The 22,957-nt window shown below is 53.8% G+C and overlaps 1 protein-coding gene and 1 long non-coding RNA gene across 5 annotated transcripts in view; both read left to right on the top strand.

The window, feature by feature from the left end:
• The first annotated feature begins 352 nt into the window (after positions 1-352).
• On the top strand, positions 353-4,384 carry LOC141568806 (uncharacterized). Of its 2 annotated transcripts, none has more exons than XR_012492022.2 (3): positions 353-468; positions 3,338-3,395; positions 4,252-4,384. It is a non-coding gene; the product is annotated as an uncharacterized LOC141568806 (long non-coding RNA). The 2 variants fall into 2 exon arrangements; XR_012492021.2 differs by lacking the exon at positions 353-468 and adding an exon at positions 839-936.
• A 2,238-nt stretch (positions 4,385-6,622) lies between these two features.
• Positions 6,623-22,957, top strand: part of ITGA3 (integrin subunit alpha 3) — a 29,373-nt gene continuing 13,038 nt past the window's right edge. The window contains exons 1-10 of one of the 3 annotated variants that reach the window (XM_019740658.3): positions 6,623-7,322; positions 14,488-14,615; positions 14,938-15,017; positions 16,803-17,052; positions 18,345-18,431; positions 18,807-19,014; positions 19,696-19,892; positions 21,475-21,563; positions 21,691-21,827; positions 21,995-22,081. In XM_019740658.3, coding sequence (XP_019596217.2) covers positions 7,117-7,322; positions 14,488-14,615; positions 14,938-15,017; positions 16,803-17,052; positions 18,345-18,431; positions 18,807-19,014; positions 19,696-19,892; positions 21,475-21,563; positions 21,691-21,827; positions 21,995-22,081 — 1,469 coding nt within the window. In that variant the 5' untranslated portion in view covers positions 6,623-7,116. The remainder of the gene's footprint in view (positions 7,323-14,487; positions 14,616-14,937; positions 15,018-16,802; positions 17,053-18,344; positions 18,432-18,806; positions 19,015-19,695; positions 19,893-21,474; positions 21,564-21,690; positions 21,828-21,994; positions 22,082-22,957) is intronic. The other 2 variants (XM_019740657.3, XM_088802210.1) reach the window with 2 other exon arrangements.

Raw genomic sequence — 22,957 nt, 5'->3', positions numbered from 1 at the left:
CAGGGGCCTGTCTGAAACCCCTGCCAGCCCCACCCAGCCCCACTAAGTCATTCTTTGTCTCTGCTCTTCCCTCAGCACCCTTTCTCTCCCTCCCTCCACCTTCATGCAGCCTGAGTCATTTATACCCCAGGGCCCTGGTTTCTGTGGGCGATGCTGTAATATCCTCCCCACCCCTGCCAGGGAGCCCACGCGCTACCCTGCCAGGTATGACTGCCGGCGTTTTAATAGGAACTTTTCCCAGAGGAGGACTTAAATTTTGGAGGGTTGCCCAACCGTGAGAGTTTCTGTGATCCTGGCAGGAAAGGAGAGGCTGTTATGAGGAGGGGGAGCTTCTGCTGCCTCCCGGATCAAACTCCAGAAAGGTGCCCTGCCTTGCCCATCAGACTCGGGGTCCTGAGAGCAGGGCTTGTGCCTCCCCCGTCTGCCCTGTAATCTACTCCGCTGCCCTCTGCTGCTGGCCACTCAGGGGTAAGCTCCACAGTGAGGGTCTGGGGGTGTCAGGATGGGGGGGCGAGGGCTGGGAGGAGGGCACAACCTGTGTTACTCAGGGCCCTGGCCCCGTCCATCCGGAGCAGGGTGGGGGGAGGAAGTGAGTCAGTGGGCACAGCAATTCATGCCTCAGGATTCTGACTTTCCTTTTCAACCCACTGAGCCAAGACGGTTGTCCCAACAGGATCCGCGGTGGGGGAGGGGACGGGAGCAAGAGGCTATTCACCAGACAGAGCTGGCCTTTCAGTCACCTCCCCCGGGATCCCTTTTTTAGGGCCATAAAGAGTATGTGGCCTACTGAATTTAGTTGGACACACAGTGGCTGAAGACCCACTGTGTGTGACGGAATGTCATGGGTGCTGGAAATACAGGTGTCATCAACAGTGAGCATAATGCCATCTAGCAAGTGACTTCTGGGTCCTCGTCCTGCTCTTTTTCAACATACCTGTGAGTCTGCTATCTTTATGTCCACTTTACAGTGAGGAAACTGAGGCTAAGAGAGGTGAAGGGACTCGTCCAAGATCACAGCCCTGCCGGTCTGTAATCATACTACAAGCCCAGGCTACAAGTCAGTGCAAGGCCTGGAAGAGTCAAGAGTGACTACGTGTGTGGAGGAGGGGTGGGGGTGGGGAAAATAGGGAACAGGGGTGAGGGAGGGAAGTGAAAACTCATGAAAGATTTTGAAGGACGAGTGGACATTTTCCAAGTGGACAAGAGGGTAAAGGGCACTCCGGGCAGAGGAACCAGCATGTGAGAAGGTCAAGTGGCGTGGGCTGACCCCAGCGTGTCTGTGGCATCCTGCTGGAGACAAGCCAGTGAGGCAGAGGCTGTTACAGGGCAGTAGGTTGTGGCTACAAGGGGAGATGCCAAGCCCGTTCTGGACAGTCGATCTGAAGAGCCTGTCGGAGACCAGCCAGGTGGCTGGCGAGAGCTGACCATCGAGGCTGGCATCTGGAGGGGCTTGGGCGGGCGTCAGCAGCAGGTAGGGGAATGGTGATGCACAAGGGGTGGTCTGAGAGACAGAGGGGTTAGGACCCCGAACACAAGAAGCCCAGGGTAGGCTGAGGAGTCTCGGGGCGGGGGTGCTGGGAAGGGACAGTCAGGGAGGCGGCCCAGGAGAGGGCGCAGAAGAGTTTAAACCCAGAAGGCAGTAAACAGGGTCACTGCTGCTGCCCTGGAGAAGTCAGGGGCAAGAACAAAGACAACTGTGGGGTTTGCCCATCAGAGGAAGCTGGTGCCAGAGAGAAGGTTTCAGTGAGATGGAGGGAACTAAAGCCAGGTTGGGAGCTGGAAGGGGCCATGATAACCCATGGGCAGAATCCCACGTCCAGGGAGCGAGAGACGGGTGACTCCACTCAGAGAATGTGACTTCTAAGCTGTGGTGTCCTGGAGGAATAGAAGGTAACCAAGATGATAGGGTAGGCACCGCAGTATTTTCAGCTGTGAAGTGGGAGACAGCTCCACGTCATAGGGTTTTAGAAGATAACACACATAAAGGGCTGGGTCCACAGGCGGTGCTCAATAAACAGTAGCTCCCCTTCCACATTCAGATGTACATAAAACATTCAGAGACGTGTAGTCCCATAGGCAAACACATACGAATGCATAAGGCGTCGTGTGCACAGACACATGTTCCAATCCACATACACGTAGGAGTGCTCCACAGACAACCACACGGGGTCCTCCACGCCCAGGAGAGTCTCTAGGGAGTTAGTAGGAGTTTGGGGGAGGGAAAGGTAGATGAAGCCCCTCACCTGTCCAGATTTCTCACCTGGGCACAGAACCCTGCCTGTAAATAGTCTCCGCCAGAAACAGCAAGGCCCCAGGGGGCTGGTGACTCAGCTCAGCCAGGGCTACCACAGGAGCCCCATGGCCTCCCAATCTTGAAGGTGCCACCTTGGCATGAGATAGAGAATGCTGGAGAGCCCACCAAAGTCCTAATCTCCAAGCCAGGAGGGCAGGCCATGTGCAGCAAGGCCAGGCCCTGGGTGGCAGTGAGGGGACCATGGAGAGGGTTGGGGGAACTAGAAAGACGGTGTATGGGAGGTGTTGACTGACAGAGAAGGTTCCTGATGTTTGGGGCCTGCTCACCAGGCCCCTGAAGGGGTCACTGCTTATTTAGTCCCAGAACCCCTCTGCTCTTTCCCTCTGCCCCCCCAGGCATGCTCCACCACACCTGTGCCTGAAGTCCAGGTCAAATCAGTGTCCTGGGGCCTTCTCACTCACTCTCTTCCTCCCTCCCTCTGCCCCTCACCGATTGCTGAAATTATTACAGCAGCCCCTTCCTGCTGGCTCCTTCTCTCTTGGCAATGCCAGTTTCATGCTGTAGCCAAATCGTTCTTTCTAACACCCCCTCATTGCTCCATAAGCACCAGCCCTAAAATACAATGTCATGTGGATTTAGCCTGTTTAAATTTGAGAGCTTTCAGAACGTGAGACCAGGATGAAACCCCAGCCTCTGGGAGAGGCGCTGGCTCATCTCTGACACCCCTGGGGCTTCTCAGCTCTGTGCCAGTACATAGTCGGTTGTCAGTGAATGTCTGAGGCCGACAGATTCTGAGCCAGGGAAGTTGCCGGGACTGGGCTCTTGCTCCACCCGCCCCCCCCCCCACGCCTGTATCTGGGTCACTGGAGAAAGGAAATCTGATAAACCCATTCAAGCTTCACAGCTCCTCCCTCTCTCTCCAGTTATTTGCATTTTCAATTCAAATCAGAGATAGAGACCTGAGTCTTAGTTCAATAGCAGAGATTTGGTCCTCTTAGTTCAATAAACATTAGGAGCCTTGGGGCACAAAAGATACCCGTAGAGGAATAATGAAGAATTTTCTACAACCCTTTCTTTTCACAGATGAAGAAATCGAGGCTTGGAGGGGGAAAGTAACTTGCCCCAGATGAGAGAGCAGAAGGTAGCCTGCATTCAACCCTCACGGCAGCATAATTCCACTCCATCTCACTATCTCTCCACTAACTGCCTGTGAACATCCACTCACTGACCTTCCTGTAAAAACTGAGTGAGCAAGTGGTGTGATCTGGGCTCTGGGAGACCAAGATGGGGTGTGTGGGGTTAAGCAGGCAGACGAAGGCTGGTAGAAACACAAGTGCTGAATAAATGGGAAGTGCCTTTATAGAATTTTGATGTCATTTTTGCGACAGAAAACGTCACCCCAAACCAGACCCCAGTTTTTCTGCTTTCTTCTCTCCTGAGACTCCCTCTTGCTAGTCCTTTCCTTCTCCCTTGTCCAGGTACTCCTCCTCCAGGAAGCCTCCCTGACCCTGCAGAACCTACAGTTACATGTTGTCACGGTCCTGCAGAGACAGATGGACCCCACCCAAGGTTTAGTTCAATGTCAGGACTGATGACGCTACACACAACATCAAGAAAGAACGAAAAGTTTTATTATTTACATAATTGAGGTCTCTAGGGAAGCAGAGCAGGCCTCTCAAGCAGGTCTGAAATAACTTGAGAGAGCCAAGAAAGGAGATTGGCCCAGGATTTTTACTGTGGTTAGGGAATGAGGTCATGGGAGGGCTTTTTTTGTGCGGGAAGGACTTGCATGGTTCAAATCTCCCATGAACTCCAAAGGAGGGAGCATAGCACCAAATGCTTTCTCATAGCTTGCCCAGGTGTGGGGCACAAAGGGAGGAGGGAGAGGTGACAGCTTAAAAGCTGTCAGCAGTCAAACATCAAAAACAGGACTCAGACTCCTCATCACGCATGTTATTCACATGTCCTTGTTTCTCTCTCTGTGTCTACATTTCTAGGTGGGTGCCTTCTCCATGAGGAAGAGTTGACACGATGAAGTCAACTGGGGGATGAGATGAGGTCGTGGATGATGTCACTGAGACCAGAGCATTTCGGACATTTGGCATGAACTTGGGATTTCTCTTTCTGTATCTCTCCAGCCCAGAGGCCCTTCCAGTCTCCAAGTCTCCCTCTACCATTCCATCTCCCCCAGATCTGCCTGACACTCCCCCACATTCCTGAGCTTGGGCCCTCCCCCAACCAGACTCCTGCTCCCACATTCCCTGTGGACACTCCCCTGGAGTGGAAAAACCATCCCTCATCCCTTTCCTGCTCCCAGCCCCAGGATCGGACATGCTGGTCATTCCTGTTGGGGATGGCCCAAGAGATAACGCCTGGCATAGAGCCCTCCTGTGTCGTCACCGGGCTCTTAAAGCTGTTTCAAGCGGCACCCCTGCCCACACTGAGTGTCCCCTGGCCCCTAAGCTCTTGGCTCTGGCTGCCTCCTCTTCTCCTAGAACAAGGTGGAGGACCCAGCAGCCAGACAGGACATCCAGGTAATGGTTCAACTCCCAGCTGAGTCAGTTTCCTGTTCCTTGACCCCAGATATCTCCTGACCCCTGGAGGCTCTGCGCCACAGGTGGACCATGGAGAGAGGCTGGGTGGCTCTGGGAGTCACAGCTTGGGAACAAATGTTCTCCTAAGGGCAGACAGGGATAAGTGTCCTCTCCCCAAACACCACAGAGAACACTGTTATCGCAGCTGCTTCTGTGTAGGCACATCTGGCTGTCTGACCAACATCTGCCTGGAGTTTGTCTCTTAAAGACACAGCTGTGATTGGTGGCTTCACTCTGCTTCCCATGAGCTGTGTGATCTTGCACATCCAGGTTCCCTAGTAAGTCAGATGAGGATGATAATCCTGAATTTACACGGAGGCTGGGAGGATGAAATGAGAAATGCATGTGAAATGATTCATCAACTGTAAAGTTTGGCCTGAGTCCTTCCCAGGCTCTGAATCTAATTTTATACTCCTAATTCTTTATTGTTTTCCTTAAAGAGGGCTCCAAATTGTACAAGCTTCAAGCCCCACAAAACCTAGATTTGCCCTGAGTATTGTACAAATGTTAATTCTTAGCGTAAGTGGTGAAGAAGGGCTCTGAGGTCAGATTACATGAGATTAAAATCCGAGATGTGTGGCCTTCTCCAAGTTGCTTAATTTCGTTTTCTCATCTTGAAACAGAGATAACACCTCAGAGATTATTGTGAGGATTTAATAATATTTGTAAAGCATTTGTCCCCCTGCATAAGCACTACTACATGGGTCTTATCATTATTACAAACTCTCAGACACAGGGGCTCTAAACTGAACTTCAAGGGAGGGCTGAACTGGAAAGCTCCTTTATCCTAGAGAAAAGAATAGTCAGAGGAAATGGGTCTTTGCACTGCAATATGGGGAAATCTGAGTTAGACCCAAGAAATCTGAGTTAGACCCATCGTGACCTCTTGAATTTCCTTTTCAGTTGATTCTTCTGCGGATAACCAAACATTTAGGCCCCACCCACCTACCTCCAACTGGCACCACCCATTTACACACCTGCGGGGGCTGGCGTTCCTGCCCAGTTTCCAAACAGTCCGTCTGAGCCTGGGAGGGAGCTCAGGGGACCTTTGGGATTCTGGTGGGCTAGTCCCTGGAGGCGAATAAGAAATCGGTGCAGTCTGGGCCCAGCTGCCTAGCCACGGAGGGGCACTCTTAGGAGCAGGGACTCATTTCCACATCGACGGGCTTACAAGGGAGACCAGAAGGCGCAGCCCTTTGGAGAAAACGCTGTCTTGTTGCTAATTACGATTACAGATGCTTGTTTATTTTCTACTGCTAAATATCCGTCTGGCTTTGCGGAGGGACCATTTCCAGCAGGGATCAGGGTGGGTGGGGGCGGGTGGGCAAGTGAAAAAAATCTCGACGAGGACAGCAAAGGGGCTGGTTGCGAGGAGGAAAGCCCAGAGACCGCCAGCCACCTCTCAGGGACTCCCAGCGCGGCGGAGGCGAGTGGGGCATTCCAGCCAGCGGCGAGCGGGGGTCGTTTCCCAGATGCGCCAACGTTGGGGCTCTCCAGCCGGGACCGCAGAGGTGCCCGCTCCTGGAAAAGCCTTTCCAGCAGCAGTAGCAGCAGCAGCAAACCCGCGGGACAAATCCTACCCCCGGCCCCGCCGGTCCAATCCATCTTGCTCCCGAGGCGACGCTTCTCTTGAAAAGCAAGGGGCGGGGAAGGGAAATCCAAGCCTTTGGGGGCTCCCGACAGGTGTTTGGGGGAGAGGGCGGAGCCGGTTTGGGGAGGATGAGGGCGGGGCAGTGCTGCCCCTTTAAGAGGCGGCGGCCGAACCGGGACCTTTTCTCTTCCCCGGAAGGAGAGCGGAGCCGCGACTGGGCGCGCTAGGTGGGGAGGTGCAGAGCTGGGCGTGGGGAGGCGGAGCGCGCGCGCGGGCGGGGGGATAACTCTCCTTCCCTCCGGTCCTCCTTGCTGTCGAGCAGTTGCCTGCATAGATTCGCCGCCCAGCCGGGATCGAAGGCTACCGTGCGGCCAAGGGGGCGCGGCCGTGAAGAACTGGGGGCAGGGTGCCCGGGGCGGGTGGGCGCTGACCCGACGCTGGGCAGGCGGCAGACTAGACCCGCGGACCTCCGAGGTTCGGAATCTTGAGAGCGCAGACCTTGAGCGGACGCTACACTGACCAAGGCTGGGGACCAGAAGCTGATCCGCACAGCGGGGCTCAATTACACGGCCGGCTGGAGTGTTTTCCAGTGGCGCAGGGAGCAGGTGAACAGGTTCTCATTCCCAGCTCCACGCCCTCACGCTCTCTCGGCCCGTCCCTCGCTCCAGCTCGCAGCCATGGGCCCCGGCCCCCGCCGCGCCACCCGCCCTCTGCGCCCGATGCTCTGCGCGCTTGCCTTGATGGTGGCCGCCGGCGGCCGCGTCGCCTCCGCCTTCAACCTGGACACCCGATTCCTGGTGGTGAAGGAGGCCAGGAACCCGGGCAGCCTCTTCGGCTACTCGGTCGCCCTCCACCGGCAGACGGAGCGGCAGCAGCGCTACCTGTAAGTACGGCTGGCGGGGGTGGGGTGGGAGAGAGAGAGTGTGTGTGCAGGGTGCGGATCCACAGCTGAGTCCAAGTCTTGGCCCGCTCGGGCTTCCAGGCCTGTGAGCTGCCTGCTCCCGTGAGCGAAGATTAAGGGGGCGGGGACCTGGGCAACCCTCCTGCTGCTGAGGTTTGGCGGGAAGTGGAGGGATTGGGGTGGGGGGCAATAATCCTTGGCAAATGCTGACCCAGCCAGAACCTGTCTAGACGCAGTCCCTCAGCCCTTCACATCTCTCTGGAGAGCAGAAGAGGGGTCCCCGTTTCTCTAGCTCCCTTCCATTCTGTGAATTGAGTACCTAGTACACTGCATGCCTCTTCTCTCCAGGGCTGGGAGCTTGGGAAAACTGCAAGATAAACACCTAATGGATCCCCCGTCCCCGTTTTTTGGGGGAAGCATCTATGGGCAAATGCACTTAAGCCCGCTTTCTTTACACCTCGCATTTAGTCTGCGGCCAGGCCAGCCACACCCTCTGCAGAGCCAGACTGGAGGACTTCTCCACCAGCGTTTGGCGGTTGGGGTGACTTGGGGGTTGAAGTGATGTGATGAGAGAGTCTGGGCATTTGGAGCTGTCCAGGCGCTCCCTCTGAGCTCTTGAGGTTGGAGGAGGGAGTAGAAGAAAGAGGAGGGGCTGTCCCAAATCCTGCTTGGTCTCCTGCCCCCCACCCCAACCCAGCAGTGCCGCCCTCCCACCAGACATCTTTCCTGCATTCCACAGATTCATGTTGAATCTTCAACCCTGAGTGTGTTTGTTTGGTTTGAAGAGCGAAATGGTGTTTTTCTCTTTCTTCTGGTCTCCTTCTCCAACAGCTGCAAGAAGAAGGAAGGGGGAGAACTAGGCGTAGGGGAGAGAGGGAAGGAGATTGCACTCAGCTGCTTGTGCCCCCACCCCCACTCCTATCATCACACTCATGTCCAGAGGGGCATGTCCAGGTTTCAGATGTTTCTGTGCCATGGACTCAGTATGTTGAGGTCAGCAGTTGGGGAAGAGGACAGCCGGGGGAGGGGAGGCTGCCCCAGGAGGGATGGTGTTTAGGACAGGCCAGGCAGCCCCTGTCACTTTGGGCTGGGTGACCTACCAGACATCTGCACCCTCCTGGCGTCTGACCCCGCTAAGCAAGAGGACACGATCAGAAAAAGGGTGTGTGGCTGGGGCCTGCAGAAACTTGAGGAAACTTGGAATATCCAAAGTCCAAACTCTGCCCCAGTCTTGGCTCCTGCCCTGCTGGCCCAGCCCCTGCCCAACCTACCTGAACTTGGCCTCAATTCCATCTGCAGAGTGTATGGTCACCACACCCTTCCCAGTCCCGCCCCAGCAGCTGCGGTCTGGCCTTGGCCAACCCTCCATCTTTTGGAGACCCTAAGTGACCATCAACACAAGTTTCTATATTGGTGCTCTCTCTGCCCCCACCCAGGAAAAGATTTTCCTATTTTCCATGCTGAATCTGCACGATATAAGGCAACACAGTGTAAAGAGAAGATCAGAAAAGCAAGAGGAAATAATGGAAAGCTAAAGTCAATAGAAGATTCTGCAATACCACCATCCCCCTGTGCTATGTGACCTTGAACAAGACATTTCCCTTATCTGGGCCAGTTTTACCCAAAGAGGGATTGGACCTGGATCTAGGTGCTCCTTCCTGCCTATGTTGCCCTATAAGAGGCAACTTGGCATTGTCAAGAAAGAAGAAGCTCCAGAGTTCCACTGCCAATTTCCTGTCTTGGATCTGTCAATCATACCTCAGCCTTAATTTCCTCACATGTTAGGGGAAGGGGAACAACACGCCTTCTTCATGGGGTGATGGGGGGCTTTAATGAGATAATGTGAATGAAATGCTCTGCATATGCCAAGGCGCAGCTGAAGGCTCTTGTACTGAAGCCAGAACCTGGATGCACCTTCACTACCCATGGGCCTCACCCAAGATGACTGAGCAGAGGGGTTCTACTTTTCTACCTGGGCAGTTAGAGATGACATTAGGCCTGCCAAGAGCCCAGAAGGTCCTAAAACTAATGAACCTCAGAGAAGCAGGTCGTTCCAGATAGAGTTCGGGGTCACTTTCTTGGGTATCCTCAGTCTTTCCCAGGGGTGGTTCTAGATCTTGGCTCATCTCCTCATCTCACTGAATTCTGCCCGTTGGCTCTTTGGGAGAGCCAGCTGGCCCAGCTGGGCTTAGCTGCAGCCAGCTGTGTGGCCAGATGTGAACAGCTGCCTGAGTGCACAGCTCAGGGGAACCAGCTACTCAAGTTGGCCTTAATCTGTTCCCTCAAAGTCCCTTCGGAAAGGGGGACGGTTCATGGTCCTGAACAAACTCTTAGCCTGGGGTTCATAGGAGGTTTTCCGGAGGTGCAGGGAACCCTGAAAGTATATGTAAAAGCATATGCATTTACTCATTGTTCTAGGGGTCAGGAGGAGGGGAGAGCATAGCTTTTTCATCATATTCTCGAAGAAGGCCTTATTCCAGAAATGGTTAAAAACCCAGGTGTGGCCCCTCTTTGTTCCCTGTCATCTCCATCTCTGGACTGGTGTTCCCTGCCCACAACACCGGAGGCTCACTCCAACCCAGGCCCCAATTTCTCAGTTTCTGGACATGAGAGGTGAGGAGCAGGGCAGAGGACCAAGGTGCTTTGGGCTTCTTGATGAGCTGCATGAGGACACCTGGGGAAGCAGAGGGACTCTTCCTCTGGAAGATGGTCACTGACCCTGCGCACCCCCAGCACCTATCTGCATTCCCTCCTGGGAATCTCCTGGGAATCCAGGTGTCCTGGTCTGGCCTGACTTTATGGGCTATGGGAGGTACCTCTGGGGCTCTCTCTCCCTTTCGCCTTTGCCTGGCAGTGAGGGTTTCTGGGAAGCCTCGGATGGGGGTTTGCTGTGGCTCCTGGAAGATGAGGTCATACCTGAGGGAGGCAGGAATCAGAATGACAGCTGTGCTCTCCTAAAACACGTTTCTTTAGGCAGAGCAGACGCCTGGCAGCCTCCAAGGCGCATGCCAAAGAAAATGGGCATAGCAAATGTGGTTGCAGGCAGCAGGCCTGCATGCGTATGTCCTTTTCCTCTGGCTCTCTTCAATGACCATTCCAGACCAAGGAGCTTTAAACTGAGCGGGAGGCAGGGAAAGCCTGATCTTGTAGAAAAAAGCAGTGAAAGGGGCTTGGTTAGAGCTAAACAAAGGAGGAAGAGGATGTCCGTTGCAGCAAGAGGAATTGAGGTTAGATGACATGAAGAATGCCCTAAGGGATCAAATATGGAAAAAATACTTAGGAGCAAGGGAGAGGGAGAAGAAATGAGAACAGCCTTATTCTTTTTTATCGGAGGCTTGGGCCAAGCAAGGCCTCTGTCTTCTGTCCTTTCTCATTCTAGCTCTTCCTCCAGCTTGTTGCTCTGGTTCTAGGGCTGAGTCACCACCAGAGGGGAGAGGGGGCTGGGTGGGCATCATAAGGAGAAATAAGGGGAGGACAGAGAGGGCTGCAGTTTTAGCTACCACAGGAGCAGCCTCTGGGGAGATGGCTAATTCGGGCAGCAGTGTTGGCACAGAGCTGGGATCCAGGCATCTGAGAGCTGCCCCCCTCCCACCTGCTTCCTGGCCTGAGGTAGAAGGGAACCCTGAGAAATAGACAGGGGGGCCCCATTGGCCTGAGTGCTGCACCCTTTGGCCCCCTCCTGATTAACTTAAATCTCACTGGAGCCACCCCAGCGCCCCCCTGAGGTGAGGAGTCTGGGAAGTTGACTTTTAAGGCTGTTTCTCTGAGCATCACCCCACCCTCTTTGGGGGAGCCAACCTGGTACCCTGCCGCCCCTGTTCCCCCTTCCCCAGCTCCTCTGATTCTGCTTTCTATTTGGCTTTTCCGTTAGTTTTGAACTGCCCAGGGAAGAGTGATGGGGCAGGGCTGAGGAAGTACTTTCCCAGAACTTGGAGCTCAGTGGGCTCCCGAGAGGCCAGGGGGGGGTCTGTCTTGCCTGAGCCAAAGGTGAAGGTGAAGAGGCAGCTGTTTCAAAGCCCTTAAGACGTCATTTTACCCATCCCCCTACCTCCCAGAAGGGCTCCCTGCCCACCCACCCCAGCCAGCCTGACTACAGGAGAGGTTTGGTCTGATCTCCTTTATTCCTTGTACCAAGAGCTGGGCAAAGCCTCCCACCTAACCTCTTCCTTTCTGACTGCTGCTGGGAGGGTAGCTCAGTGGTGGTCTAGAAGGGGTCAGCTTTTGGACTCGGATCTGGACCAGATCCAACAACAGGCAGCAGAGTGCTCATTTGCATGTTAATTTGCATTGCTTTTGCACATCAGTGAGGTCTCTCACACCCTCTGAATTCTCCCATACCTGGCTGTGGCTGAAGGCAGCTGGACTTGCCCCTCTGCACACCCGCCTACCCTCATCTGCCCGAAGTCCTCTGGCTGTAGACCCATTGGATCCCGGGCTGGGAGCCAGAGGGCCGTAAAGGGCCTCTGAGCAGGCCAAGTTGGAACTAAAAATACTCCAGGGGGGTGGGAGGTGGGGCTCCCAGTGGAATCTCTGGGGAGGGAGGGGCCTGGGATATTGGGATGTGGGCCTGGGATTAGGGCACTGGCTCTGCCCCTCCAACCATCAGTTGGCACAAGACTGGTGTGAGGCGAGCGCTGGGAGAGTATAGATGGTAAGGGGATTTATTTTAATCCAATTGCCATTCATGCCCAGCTCTGTCTGCTCTGTTCCCCAGGAGGCGAAGAGGAGGGGTCCCTCAGCCCACTCCCTCAGACATCTTGGGCAGGGCAGCAGCAGGGGCAGCAACACTGCCATTGCGTGACATGCCCTGGGCTGCAACCTGGGCTTCCCAGGGCCCCTCACCCACTGAGGCCTGGACCCACCCCTTGGGGCATTGCCAACCTCCAGCCTCCACCTCCAGTCAAATCTGAGCTCCCGTTCTAGAACGACTCTAGCTCCCAGGAGCCTCCCGCACCACCACCACCCCCTTAGTGATGGCCTGCTCCTTAGGCCGTGGAAGTACTACCATGTCCCGACCTCTGCTCCCTCTACATAACTGGACTGTTTTGCTATTTGCTCTCTGCTCCAGGTTCCGTAACCTGGTGGGACAGAAGTTGCTGGGTGCCTAGAGGGAGGCCTAAGGGTATGCTAGGGCCAGTCCTGGTGCCACAAGAATCAGAATGACAGTGCTCCTGTCGGCCTTGGCTTTATAGTCAGAAAGCCCTTTTAAAGAAAGAACCTATTTGTTCCCCCAACAACCCTTGAGATTGGCGGAAGAGCTGATGTCCCCATTTTACAGATGAGGCACTCAGGGCTCAGAGAAGGAAAGGAAATTGCCCCTTGAGGCAGAACAAACCCTAGAACCAGGCCCTTAGGCTCCTAAGCTAAACTGTTCATTTCCCGTGACTTCACTCTCTCACCTGTCAGGCTCTCCAGGGACTATGTCATGGGGGGTCCGGCAGCGGACTCACCAGGCACCCTCCCCAGCCCAGACGGAGGGTGACTGACTGGCCTGGCTGCCACACTGGCCCCTGCCAACCCTCCTGCCTAGCACTGCTCTGCTTCGAGAAGCTGCACACCTGTCCCCAGGAACACTTCCCCAGGGTAAGGGCTGAGCTGAGATGTGAAGTACAGTCAGAGGTCCCGCCCCCTTCCCAGCACCCCCAGGCAGTGCATTCCTGACACCCAGTGCGCGGAGGTACCCAGGCCCAGGCATGCCCAGGCCCTGCCCTGCCCACTCCCTGCAACCCTCACTCACAGGTACCAGGCAGGAGCTGCAGGCAGGGCGTAGCTCGGCACTTTCAGACTCTGGCAGGAGGCCCAGAGCCTCACTGAGCGGGGAGCCTCAGGGTGGTAGTATATCTGGGGCCAGATGGAGGGGTTCCTAGGAGGTGACTGCCACCCAGGAGGGGTTCCCAGGAGGCTGGGTCCTTCGGGATCAAGGAGAGGGTACTGGCAGAACATCTAGCGGCTGCAGAGAGGCGATGCCGGGAGAGAAAGGGGTGGTAGAGTGGGTTCTTAAACTGGGGTGCACAATATTTGGGATGTATATTAACTATGCAGATTCCAGGGCTTCATCCCCAGACTCGATTTAGATGGTTTGTGAAGGGCCAAGGAATTTGCCTTTTTAACATATGGCCCAGGGATTCTGATGCCGGTAGTCCAAGACTGTCTTTTGAGAGATTATTTTAAGGCTAATTCCCCGCCTTCCTGTCCTCTAGTCACCTTTCTGGTATGGGATGGGTTGCCTAAGCCATAAACCTCCTTGTATGAACTTGTAGTCAGTGTCCCTAAAGAGGGGCAGGCTGGGGACAAGGTGATGGTCCTCATCCATCCCCATGCTCATGCCCACCTTCCAAGAACACTGCCCTGGGGTCACATTGTCCAAAATGTCAGGTACCCAGTCCCACCCAATACTTGAGTGCCTGTCTTAAGGTGGCAGTGGGGGGTAAACGTCACCCAGCCCACTTGGGGGCCACATCTCCTAGATCTAAGGCCTCAGATGGCTTAGGAAGGACCTAGGCTCCCAACAACCGACCCTCCTCTACCCCTCACACCTTCTCCCCGCAGGCCCTCTGGAAGTTGCACCCTGTGCCAGGATGCCTCCAGTCTTGCTCTCTTCAGGTCTACCTTCATCTCAGAGGCCAAAGCTTTCCTTCCAAAACCCAGATCTGACCATGTCACTCCCTTGCTTAAGCTCCATCCATGGCTTCCCCAAGGCCCTTCCTACCCTGTCCACTTGTCCCTCCCCAGTGTTCCTGGATTCTAGCTATAGCAGGGCTCTGCAGATCCCTGAGTCACGCTGCTTGCTCATGCTTCCTAGCCCTCGCACATGCCGTACTTGGGCTTGACCTGCCCATCCTCCCCTTCGTCACTTGGTGAACCCTGGTCGTCATCCTGAGACTCACACCAGGTCCCCTCTTCTGTGGGCCTCCCTGACTGCCCCCCATGCAGAATCCGGGTTGGTTTGCTTCCCGCATTCCTCTCATGAGGCACTGACTGCAGGTGTCTGCTTCCTTGCCTGCCTTCCCCTACAATGGGCAGCGGCTGGGATTCATCCATCTCCCAACCCTAGAGCTGGGCACAGAGCAGATGCTCAGTAAAGGCAAGTTGTTTGAAACAGACTTTGGGGAGTCTGAGCTCAGGCCCCCCCCTTCTTGTCCCCCAGGCTCCTGGCTGGTGCCCCCCGGGAACTTGTTTGGCTTGGTGACTATGCCAACCGGACCGGCGCTGTGTACCTGTGCCCACTCACTGCCCAAAAGGACGACTGTGAGCGGATGGACATCACAGAGAAAAGTGAGGGCAAGGGGCTAGGGCTCAGTACCGGGTCAGGAGCCTGGTGGAGGGGATGGCACAGAAAGAAATGACCTGGAGGAGATAGAAGGCTCACCAGGGCAGTTTCTAGTCACTTCTTGTGCAGCTGGGAAGAGTGAATCCTAGAGGAGAATGGGGCCACATGGGATTCGTGGAGCTCAGACTATGATGGGCTGGAGAAGGGGAGTAGGGAGAGCTGCACTGCTGGAGTGGAGGATCCGGGAGGGACCGACCGCGGGACTCTGGAGCTCTAGGCAATGGGAGGATGGGGTGCCCTGGCTCACATTCCCTTCCATGTTCACAGGTGACCCCAACCATCACATAATTGAAGACATGTGGCTGGGGGTGACTGTGGCCAGCCAGGGCCCTGCAGGCAGAGTCCTGGTAAGTGGGCACTCCAGGTCAGCTGCTCCCGCCCCTTCCAGCCCTCTCCTTCATCTCCCAGGGGCTGGGGAGGAAAGCAGAGGGCAGAGGGGTCATTGGTGCATGAGCCCGGATCTTGCAAATGTCCATTTCTGTAACGGTCTGTGTACCTTGGGCTTGTGTGTCCTTTGAGCCTTCATTTGGTGGGAGGGGGAAGGTGAGGGGAGGTGCCTAGCACTTTCCCAAGGCCCAGCATAGCCTGGGTCCTGTCTGAATCACCACTTCCTCCCTGCTCACCCCTCCCCCACCCTCACCATGCTCACCCTTCATGGGAACCAGCTGAGGGAATTTCGAGGAGAAAAGGGCAGACAGGGCCTCAGGGTCCTGCGGCCTGGTCTTGCTCCTTCCTGGAAGGCTGGCTGGCACAAGAGGGATAGCCCTGCTGATTCCAGCTCACCCGGATAGGATTTGGGGCCACTTCCTGCTGTCAGTTGTCACCTCCTGCCCACATTCTTCAGTGCCAGCCTCTGGGGTCTCAATTTCTGAGTCCCAGATAGACAATTTAAAAAAAAATTTTTTTTAATTGATGTAAAGTTTATATACACCAAAATGTTTCAATGAGTTTTGATCAATTATACACCTGTGTAACCAACATTCATTAAAGAAATAACATTTACATCACTCCAGAAAGTGTGCCCCTTCCAATCGTTACCCCCATAACCAGCACTGTTGTGATTTGTCACTTTGAACACTATTTTAAGCTCCGAGTTTGCATCAGATCACTGAAATACCTTTTCTAGACCCCTGTTATGGATGGTGTGGGTCTAGGACCCATTTAAAGTGGTTCTAGATCCTGGGTCCTTCAGCATTGTCTGCTCACCCATCTGTTCACTCAGCAAGTTTTTAGTGAGCACCTACTGTGTGCCAGGCACTGTGCCAACACTAGGAACTTGACTCAGGTCAGGCTTGGCGTCTTCTAAGTGAAGCTCACACCCGGAAGGGACACAAAAGGCAAGTCAACAAGAAGTAGTCCTGGTTCTGGATTTTGCCTGGCCCCTGGCTGTAGTACAAATACCCTACTTTGAGTGATTTGCCCAATAACTGTTTATGGAGCACTTCCAGTGTGCCGGGAGAAATGCTGCGAGAGGCGGCACAGGCTCGTGCTTCACAGCTCGGACTTCAGAATGGGACAGCCTGAGATTGAACAGTCTCTGCCTCTCTAGATGTGAGATCTTAGGCAGAGACTTATTCCCTGTACCTCAGTTTCCCTATCTAAAATGGGGAAGGTAGCTGTCCCTACTCCATAGGGTTCTTAGGAGGCTTAACAGAGTTAATATGTGAAGAGCTTAGAATTGTGTCTGGCATATAGTAGGCACTCAGTAAGTGTTAGCTGCTCCTATTATTATTGTTGTATATTAATAGTGGTCCTTTCGTTAAGAGGGCAAGGTCATCTGGGGTCAGCAGAGAAGGAAGTTCCTTCATCTTCTCGGTATCCAGCTCTTTTAGGCCCAAGAGCCAGAACCCCACATTCCCTCCTTCTTTTCCTTCTTCATTTTGCCAAGCTCTCTGAGCCACTCTCAAATCCAGTAGCTTCTGGCCTTCCAAAAAGTGTTCCCAACTTTCAGAACAGCTTTCTGAATTCTGGAAAGGAGATGAAGGTTCAGGCATCACTGTGGGAAGAAAGAAAAGCCAGGAGGCCCCTTTCAGCTCCTCTCCCACAAAGCCAGAGGTGCACAGGGTCACGCAGACAGCGACTCCTGGGTTTCTGCTGCGGACTCAGGCTGTGTGTTGGGGTGGGGTCCCCAGGTCTGTGCCCACCGCTACACCCAGGTGCTGTGGTCGGGGTCGGAGGACCAGCGGCGTATGGTGGGCAAGTGCTACGTGCGGGGCAATGACCTAGAGCTGGACCGCCATGATGAGTGGCAGACCTACCACAATGAAATGTGCAACAGCAACACTGACTACCTGGAGACGGGCATGTGTCAGCTGGGCACCAGCGGTGGTTTCACCCAGAACACTGTGTACTTTGGCGCTCCCGGTGCCTACAACTGGAAAGGTGGGAACCATGGGGGAAGAGGAGGAGCAGAGACCACCCACCCTAGTTAGCCACTGGGACAGCCAGCCAGACCCTCCACACTGGAAGGCAGAAGAGACAGGACCCCTTTGCTAATATTAGCAGCCACCACAACCTCTACTATTTTAAAGCACTTACCATGTGCCAGAGCCTTTACACCTGTTACCTTAATTAATCTTAAAATACTCTATGTACCCATTTTACAGAAAACTAAACTCAGAGAAGTGAAGTAAATTGCCCAAACTAACAGCAAGTTATGAAACTTGAATTAGAACGCAGGTCCATCTGACTCCAGTTTAACCATTTAAAAACGTATTTAAAGAGTAAGACATGCTCCCGGTCTGACTACTAAGTGTTACAGTAGGATTTGGTAAAATAAAGAGTGAAAATACCCTTCCTCTCCCACCCTTCTCCCTCAGCCTATTTCCCAGGGTATACTACCCAGTAGCTTATGGTTCATCCAGACTTATTTTAGAATTTATAGGTATTTTTAACACACACACACACACAGAATCACTAAACACTCTGTTCTGCTACTTTCTCTTTTCACTTACAAGTAAACTGGGCATTTGCTCATGTCAGTACATGCAGGCCAGTCTTTTGGGTTCTGCAGAGTATTCCATTGTATCAAGACCCATGCTTGGAACGCCCATGCCACACACCACTTGACAGCCCACACTCCTTCCATGTCTGCCTCTCCACTACACAGCCTGTAGCAACAGCGACCCCTCTCTCCTTACTGCATCCAACTGTTGCAGAATCAACAGGCAGAGGGAGCCCAGCATCTTATCCTGCACAGCTCCGGGCTCACCTGAGGCTGAGTCCTCTGCTTGCTCCTGTGTCCTGCCTCCCAACTCCTGGTCCTTTAGAACCTGGGCAGGGCCGCAGGTCCTCTCCAGCAGCAGCCCCAGGAAGCAGGGCCCAGAGAGGCAGCCCAATTTTGGGGGCAGGACCTGGAGGAGATAATTGCGTGGGGTCTGGCCTCAGTGTCTAGAGTGGGGGAAATGTCATCTAGTATCCAGGTGCCTGGATGACCAGATTCCAGCCATATCTCTACAACTAGTGAGCGCCCCATCCTGAGCCTCACTTTTCTCATCTGCAGAATGGGGGTCATCATTCTACCTCGCAAAATTGTTAAAGGGGAAGTGATTTGCACATGGCAATGTGCTCACAAATATTAAAAAAGGTTATTATCCTTCCCTTGGGAGAGGGCCTGGACATAGTAGAAGAAAGGAATGGTGACTTATACTCCCCCTCCCCAAATCCTTGTGAAGGAAATAGCTACATGATTCAGCGGAAGGACTGGGATTTAGCTGAATACAGTTACAAGGACGCGGAGGACCAAGGAAACCTCTATATTGGTGAGTCCAGTTGTGGCGGTCCAATGGCTGAAAGGGGCGGCGGGGGGGGGTGCTCAATGCTTGGCATGCTGGCCCTCTCGCCTTCAGATGGAAGAGCGAGGCCAGGGTGCAGGTGTGACTAGTGGCATTTAGTCAACTAGCACTTATTGAGCACCACCTGTATGTACTCAAGATGCAAAGTCCCCACCCACCCTCATGGAGCTCACAGTCCAGTGTGCAGGCAATACTGGGGGCTGGGCGTCCAGGGTCCACTTTCATGCTTAAACTTAGAATAGAGCAATAGAAGGTAATGGGGAGGTGTCTCAGGGGTGGGTCCAAAATAGAAGGTGACAAAGTTTACTGGGACCTTCATTGACCACCTTACCCCCATTCCAGGGTACACAATGCAAGTGGGCAGCGCTGTCTTGCACCCCAAGGACATCACCATTGTGACGGGTGCCCCGCGGCACCGACATATGGGTGCTGTCTTCTTGCTGAGCCAGGAGGGAGGCGGAGACCTGCGGAGGAGGCAGGTGCTGGAGGGCACGCAGGTGGGCGCCTATTTTGGCAGCGCCATTGCCCTGGCAGACCTGAACAATGATGGGTGAGAATCCAGGGTCATTGTTTGGGGCCCGAGAAAACAATGAGGGGGGCTGGCTTGCCAACTTGGAGAAATGAAGGCTTGCCATTGTGCATTTATTTGCATGCTGTTTGCAGGGATTTGCAAGTCAATTCTGCCTGTTGATTTGCAATCAGACTTTATTGGATTTATAGTATTTACATATTAATTGCATGACACCTGCAGCTCCTTGTCTATGCCTGTCATTTGTATGGCTCTAGTGCAAGAGTGTCCAAACTGCAGCCCGTGGGCCAACTGCAGCCCATGATCCATTGTTAATTGGCCCTCAGTAAATTCCAAAAATATATTTAGTTTACTTCAATAAACCAGGTGAGGCAATATGTACTTCACCTCGAGTGAGTGGCCTGGCTGTTTGTGTATTTTACCGCATATGGCCCTTGGTGAAAAACGTTGAAAAAAGTTTGGAGACCCCTGCTCTAGTGGATGTGGGCTGTGTGGGTGTGCTCTGTGCATGGTTTCTCCACATGTGTTTTCTATTAGATGGGTCATGTTGGCATTTCCATGTCTTTCCTACAACCTATGGCCAGAGGTGCCGTTTTGTACAACCATGTGCCCTGGTACAATTGTGCCTTTTAAACAAGAGTTATGCTGCGTATTGGGAGCTAACCTCACACTCCCATTTCCCCCTCCTTCCTTCCTGTGCAGGTGGCAGGACCTCCTGGTGGGTGCTCCCTACTACTTTGAGCGGAAGGAAGAGGTAGGGGGTGCCATCTATGTTTTCATGAACCAGGCAGGCACCTCCTTCCCTGCTCACCCCTCCCTCCTTCTCCACGGCCCCAGTCGCTCTGCCTTTGGCTTCTCCGTGGCCAGCATTGGTGACATCAATCAAGATGGATTCCAAGGTATGAGCCAGCATTCCCACCCCAGCACCCCCACTGACTGACTGCCAGCTGCATACCAGGCTTGACAGGGCCCGAAGAAGAGATGGGATGGGGTCCAGGCCTGGGGAGCTCACAGCAGTACTAGAGAGAGTATGTGCGGAGGACGCCAGCAGAGGCGAGGAGCAGTTGTACCACTGGGCATCGAAGGCTGGGCTGAGTGCACAGTGGAGGGGAGCAGAAGGGATGCAGCGTGAGTGTGGGTGCTCACCTGCTGTGCCCACATTTAGCGGGTATGGGTGTTCATGTCAGAGACGAGGCTGGAGAGGTAGTGTGGGGTGAGGTGGATGCCTTGAAAGCCAGGCAGAGGAACTGGGGCTTTATATTTGGGTAATGGCATGGGATGTCCAGAGAAGGTTTGGGGGCAGGATGGGATATGATAGCACAGCACTTTGATGCCTTGAAAGATGGTTCTGGAAGGAGATGTGGGGTGGAGGGGGGAAACAAGGCTGGGGTGTTAAGATCAAGAATGTAGTGTATCAGGTGGGCCAGGAGCTGGGACAAGGTGGGACCCCCAGTATAGAGGATGTCACCAGAATGCTGAAGCACTTAGGGACCAATCAGACCTGGGGTGTCACGGAGAGGGACAGATCAAGGGGTTGAGCCTGCTTGCCATGGGAGCACCTGGTTTATCTGGAAGTCACTTCTCTGGCATCCTCAATTTCCTAGAACATAGCTAAAAACCAAAAGGAGCCCCTAAAGAGCCAAAAGAGGTGCCAGAAAGTTCAGTGAACAAACCCAAGCACTTACTGATAGAGGAGGCATCCGGTTTCCACTCAGGACCTACTTATTCTTCCTCTACATACTTTTCTAACAAGCGTGGCATTTGGGTTACTTAGGCCTTATCAGATCAAAAGCAGCAAAGTAGGAGGTCAGTCAAGTTTAAGAAGCTAAAACATTTTAGATTTATTAGTGGAAATAATGGTAAGAATGTAAAAAGCCTGGATATTTACAAGTAAAGTGCACTATAGTGTTGTGATTAAAATCCCAGCCCGTCCGTGTTAGATAGACATGGGCTCTAATATCCTGTTCTCTACTCACTAGCTGTGGGACTGGGTTTTCTGCGTCTGTAAAGTGGGGACAATAGTATCTACCGCCAGCACTCTTGTGAGGATTAAACAAGATGAGTACTTGATAATTACCTACTTTTGTGACCCTGCTGGTAGATGACATTAGGAGAAACAAGTGTCTGGAGGGAAGGTTGGTAGGGGAGATGGAAGGCACTGTAATAAGGGAAAATAAACACCAGCCAGTGGTCAGGAATCTGGAATGTAGGCCGGCTTGAGACATTAACTTGCTTTGTGACTTTGGATAAGTCACTTCCCTCCCTTGGACCTACTTTCCCACATATAAAAGTAGACAACTGAGTGCACGATGGTCCCAGTTTTACTCCCAAGCTGCAGAGCTTTGTTCCTTGATGGTCTGAGTACTGTCTGGCAGGGTGAGGTCAAGGCCATGCTGGGCTGTGTGGCTGGAGCACAGGGTCGAGGAGACATGGGGCCCATAGTCTCTGGGGGGGTGACGCCGTTGTACCTCTCTTTCCCAGACATTGCTGTGGGAGCTCCATTCGAGGGCTTGGGCACAGTGTACATCTACCACAGCAGCTCCGGGGGGCTCCTCCGACAGCCCCAGCAGGTATGGACGGGCAGGGACTGAGGGGGCCTACCCTCCTTTTGCTTACCCACCTCTTCCCTATTGTTCCTGGGCCCCACTCCCCAGAGCCTACCCCAGAGCCTGTCCCCACTGCTCCCCTTGTCCCCAGGTAATCCACGGAGAGAAACTGGGACTACCTGGCTTGGCCACCTTCGGCTACTCCCTAAGTGGGCAGATGGATGTGGATGAGAACTTCTACCCAGACCTGCTAGTCGGGAGCCTCTCAGACCGCATCGTGCTTCTGCGGTGAGCCCAGGCAACCAGCAGTGGGCAGGGGCCATTCTTTCCTCCCACCCCGTCTGTGTGGAGCCCTGTCTCTGTCCACCCTCAGCACCAGGTCCAGATGAGGCTGAGCTCTGGCCTGGCCTGGCCTGGGGCAGCAGGAGGCACAGATGTCTGTGTTTTCTATGCAGGGCCCGGCCTGTCATCAATATCCTTCATCGGACCTTGGTGGCCAGACCATCTGTGCTGGACCCCACGCTCTGCACAGACACCTCTTGGTGAGACTCTCCACCCCCACTCTGCCCACCCATTCCTCCTTATGTATGGGCAGGCCAGGAGGGGTCCTGGCTCCCAAACCCCTCCCCTGGCAACTCCTGATATCCCACCATTATTAGAGGGTTGATTCTTGGGGTAAGCATTGCCCTCCCTACCCAGCCTCATTAAAAAGCAAAATCCCTTGTAGAAGGTAATGGATGAATTGGGGGCAGGGGCAGCAATGCATGGTGGTTAGGAGTGGAAGCTCTGGACGGCCTGCTTCAAATCCCAGCTATGCCCACTGCAGTGGTGAGCGCAGGCTCTGGGGAGTGAAATCCCAGAGGATGAGGGAGACACTTGGGTGGATGGATGTGGGGAAGAAGAAAGCCAACTTGAGCACATTATTAATCTCTCTGAGTCTCATTCCTTGCCTATAAAACAAAGTTAATGATACTAACCAATTCATAGGGTTGTGATAATCAAATAAGCTAATGTACAAAAAGCCCTTAGCATGGAACTCTGTATACCCTAAATGTTCAAAATATGTTAGTGCCAAGATGGTGACCATGAGAGTGATGGCTCCAAGGTCTTTGTGTGAGTGAGGACATTGGATGAGAGGCAGCGGGAAACAGAGCAGGGAAACATGGGGTTGGGTGGTGGAAAAAGACCTATACTGGGGATCCTGCACAAGACCAGCTGGGCCACACTGACTAATGACTTGTTTCCCCATTGGTGACCTCTATCCCTGTTTTCTATGGCTCTAATGGGAATAGGGATGGAAGGAGCCAGGGACACCCGAGACCAGTTCTGTGGACTCCCCAGTTTTGCCCTTGCCTTTCCCCTGAAGGGTCCTCCCCTTGCCAAGTAAAGGGGGTGAGAGCTAGGGCCTGGATATCTGG

This window comes from Rhinolophus sinicus, chromosome 12 (assembly GCF_057876585.1).
Source record: "Rhinolophus sinicus isolate RSI-liver-muscle chromosome 12, RSI-T2T, whole genome shotgun sequence".
NCBI classification, from domain to species: Eukaryota; Metazoa; Chordata; class Mammalia; order Chiroptera; family Rhinolophidae; genus Rhinolophus; species Rhinolophus sinicus.
This window is presented reverse-complemented; position numbering and strand designations above follow the sequence as displayed.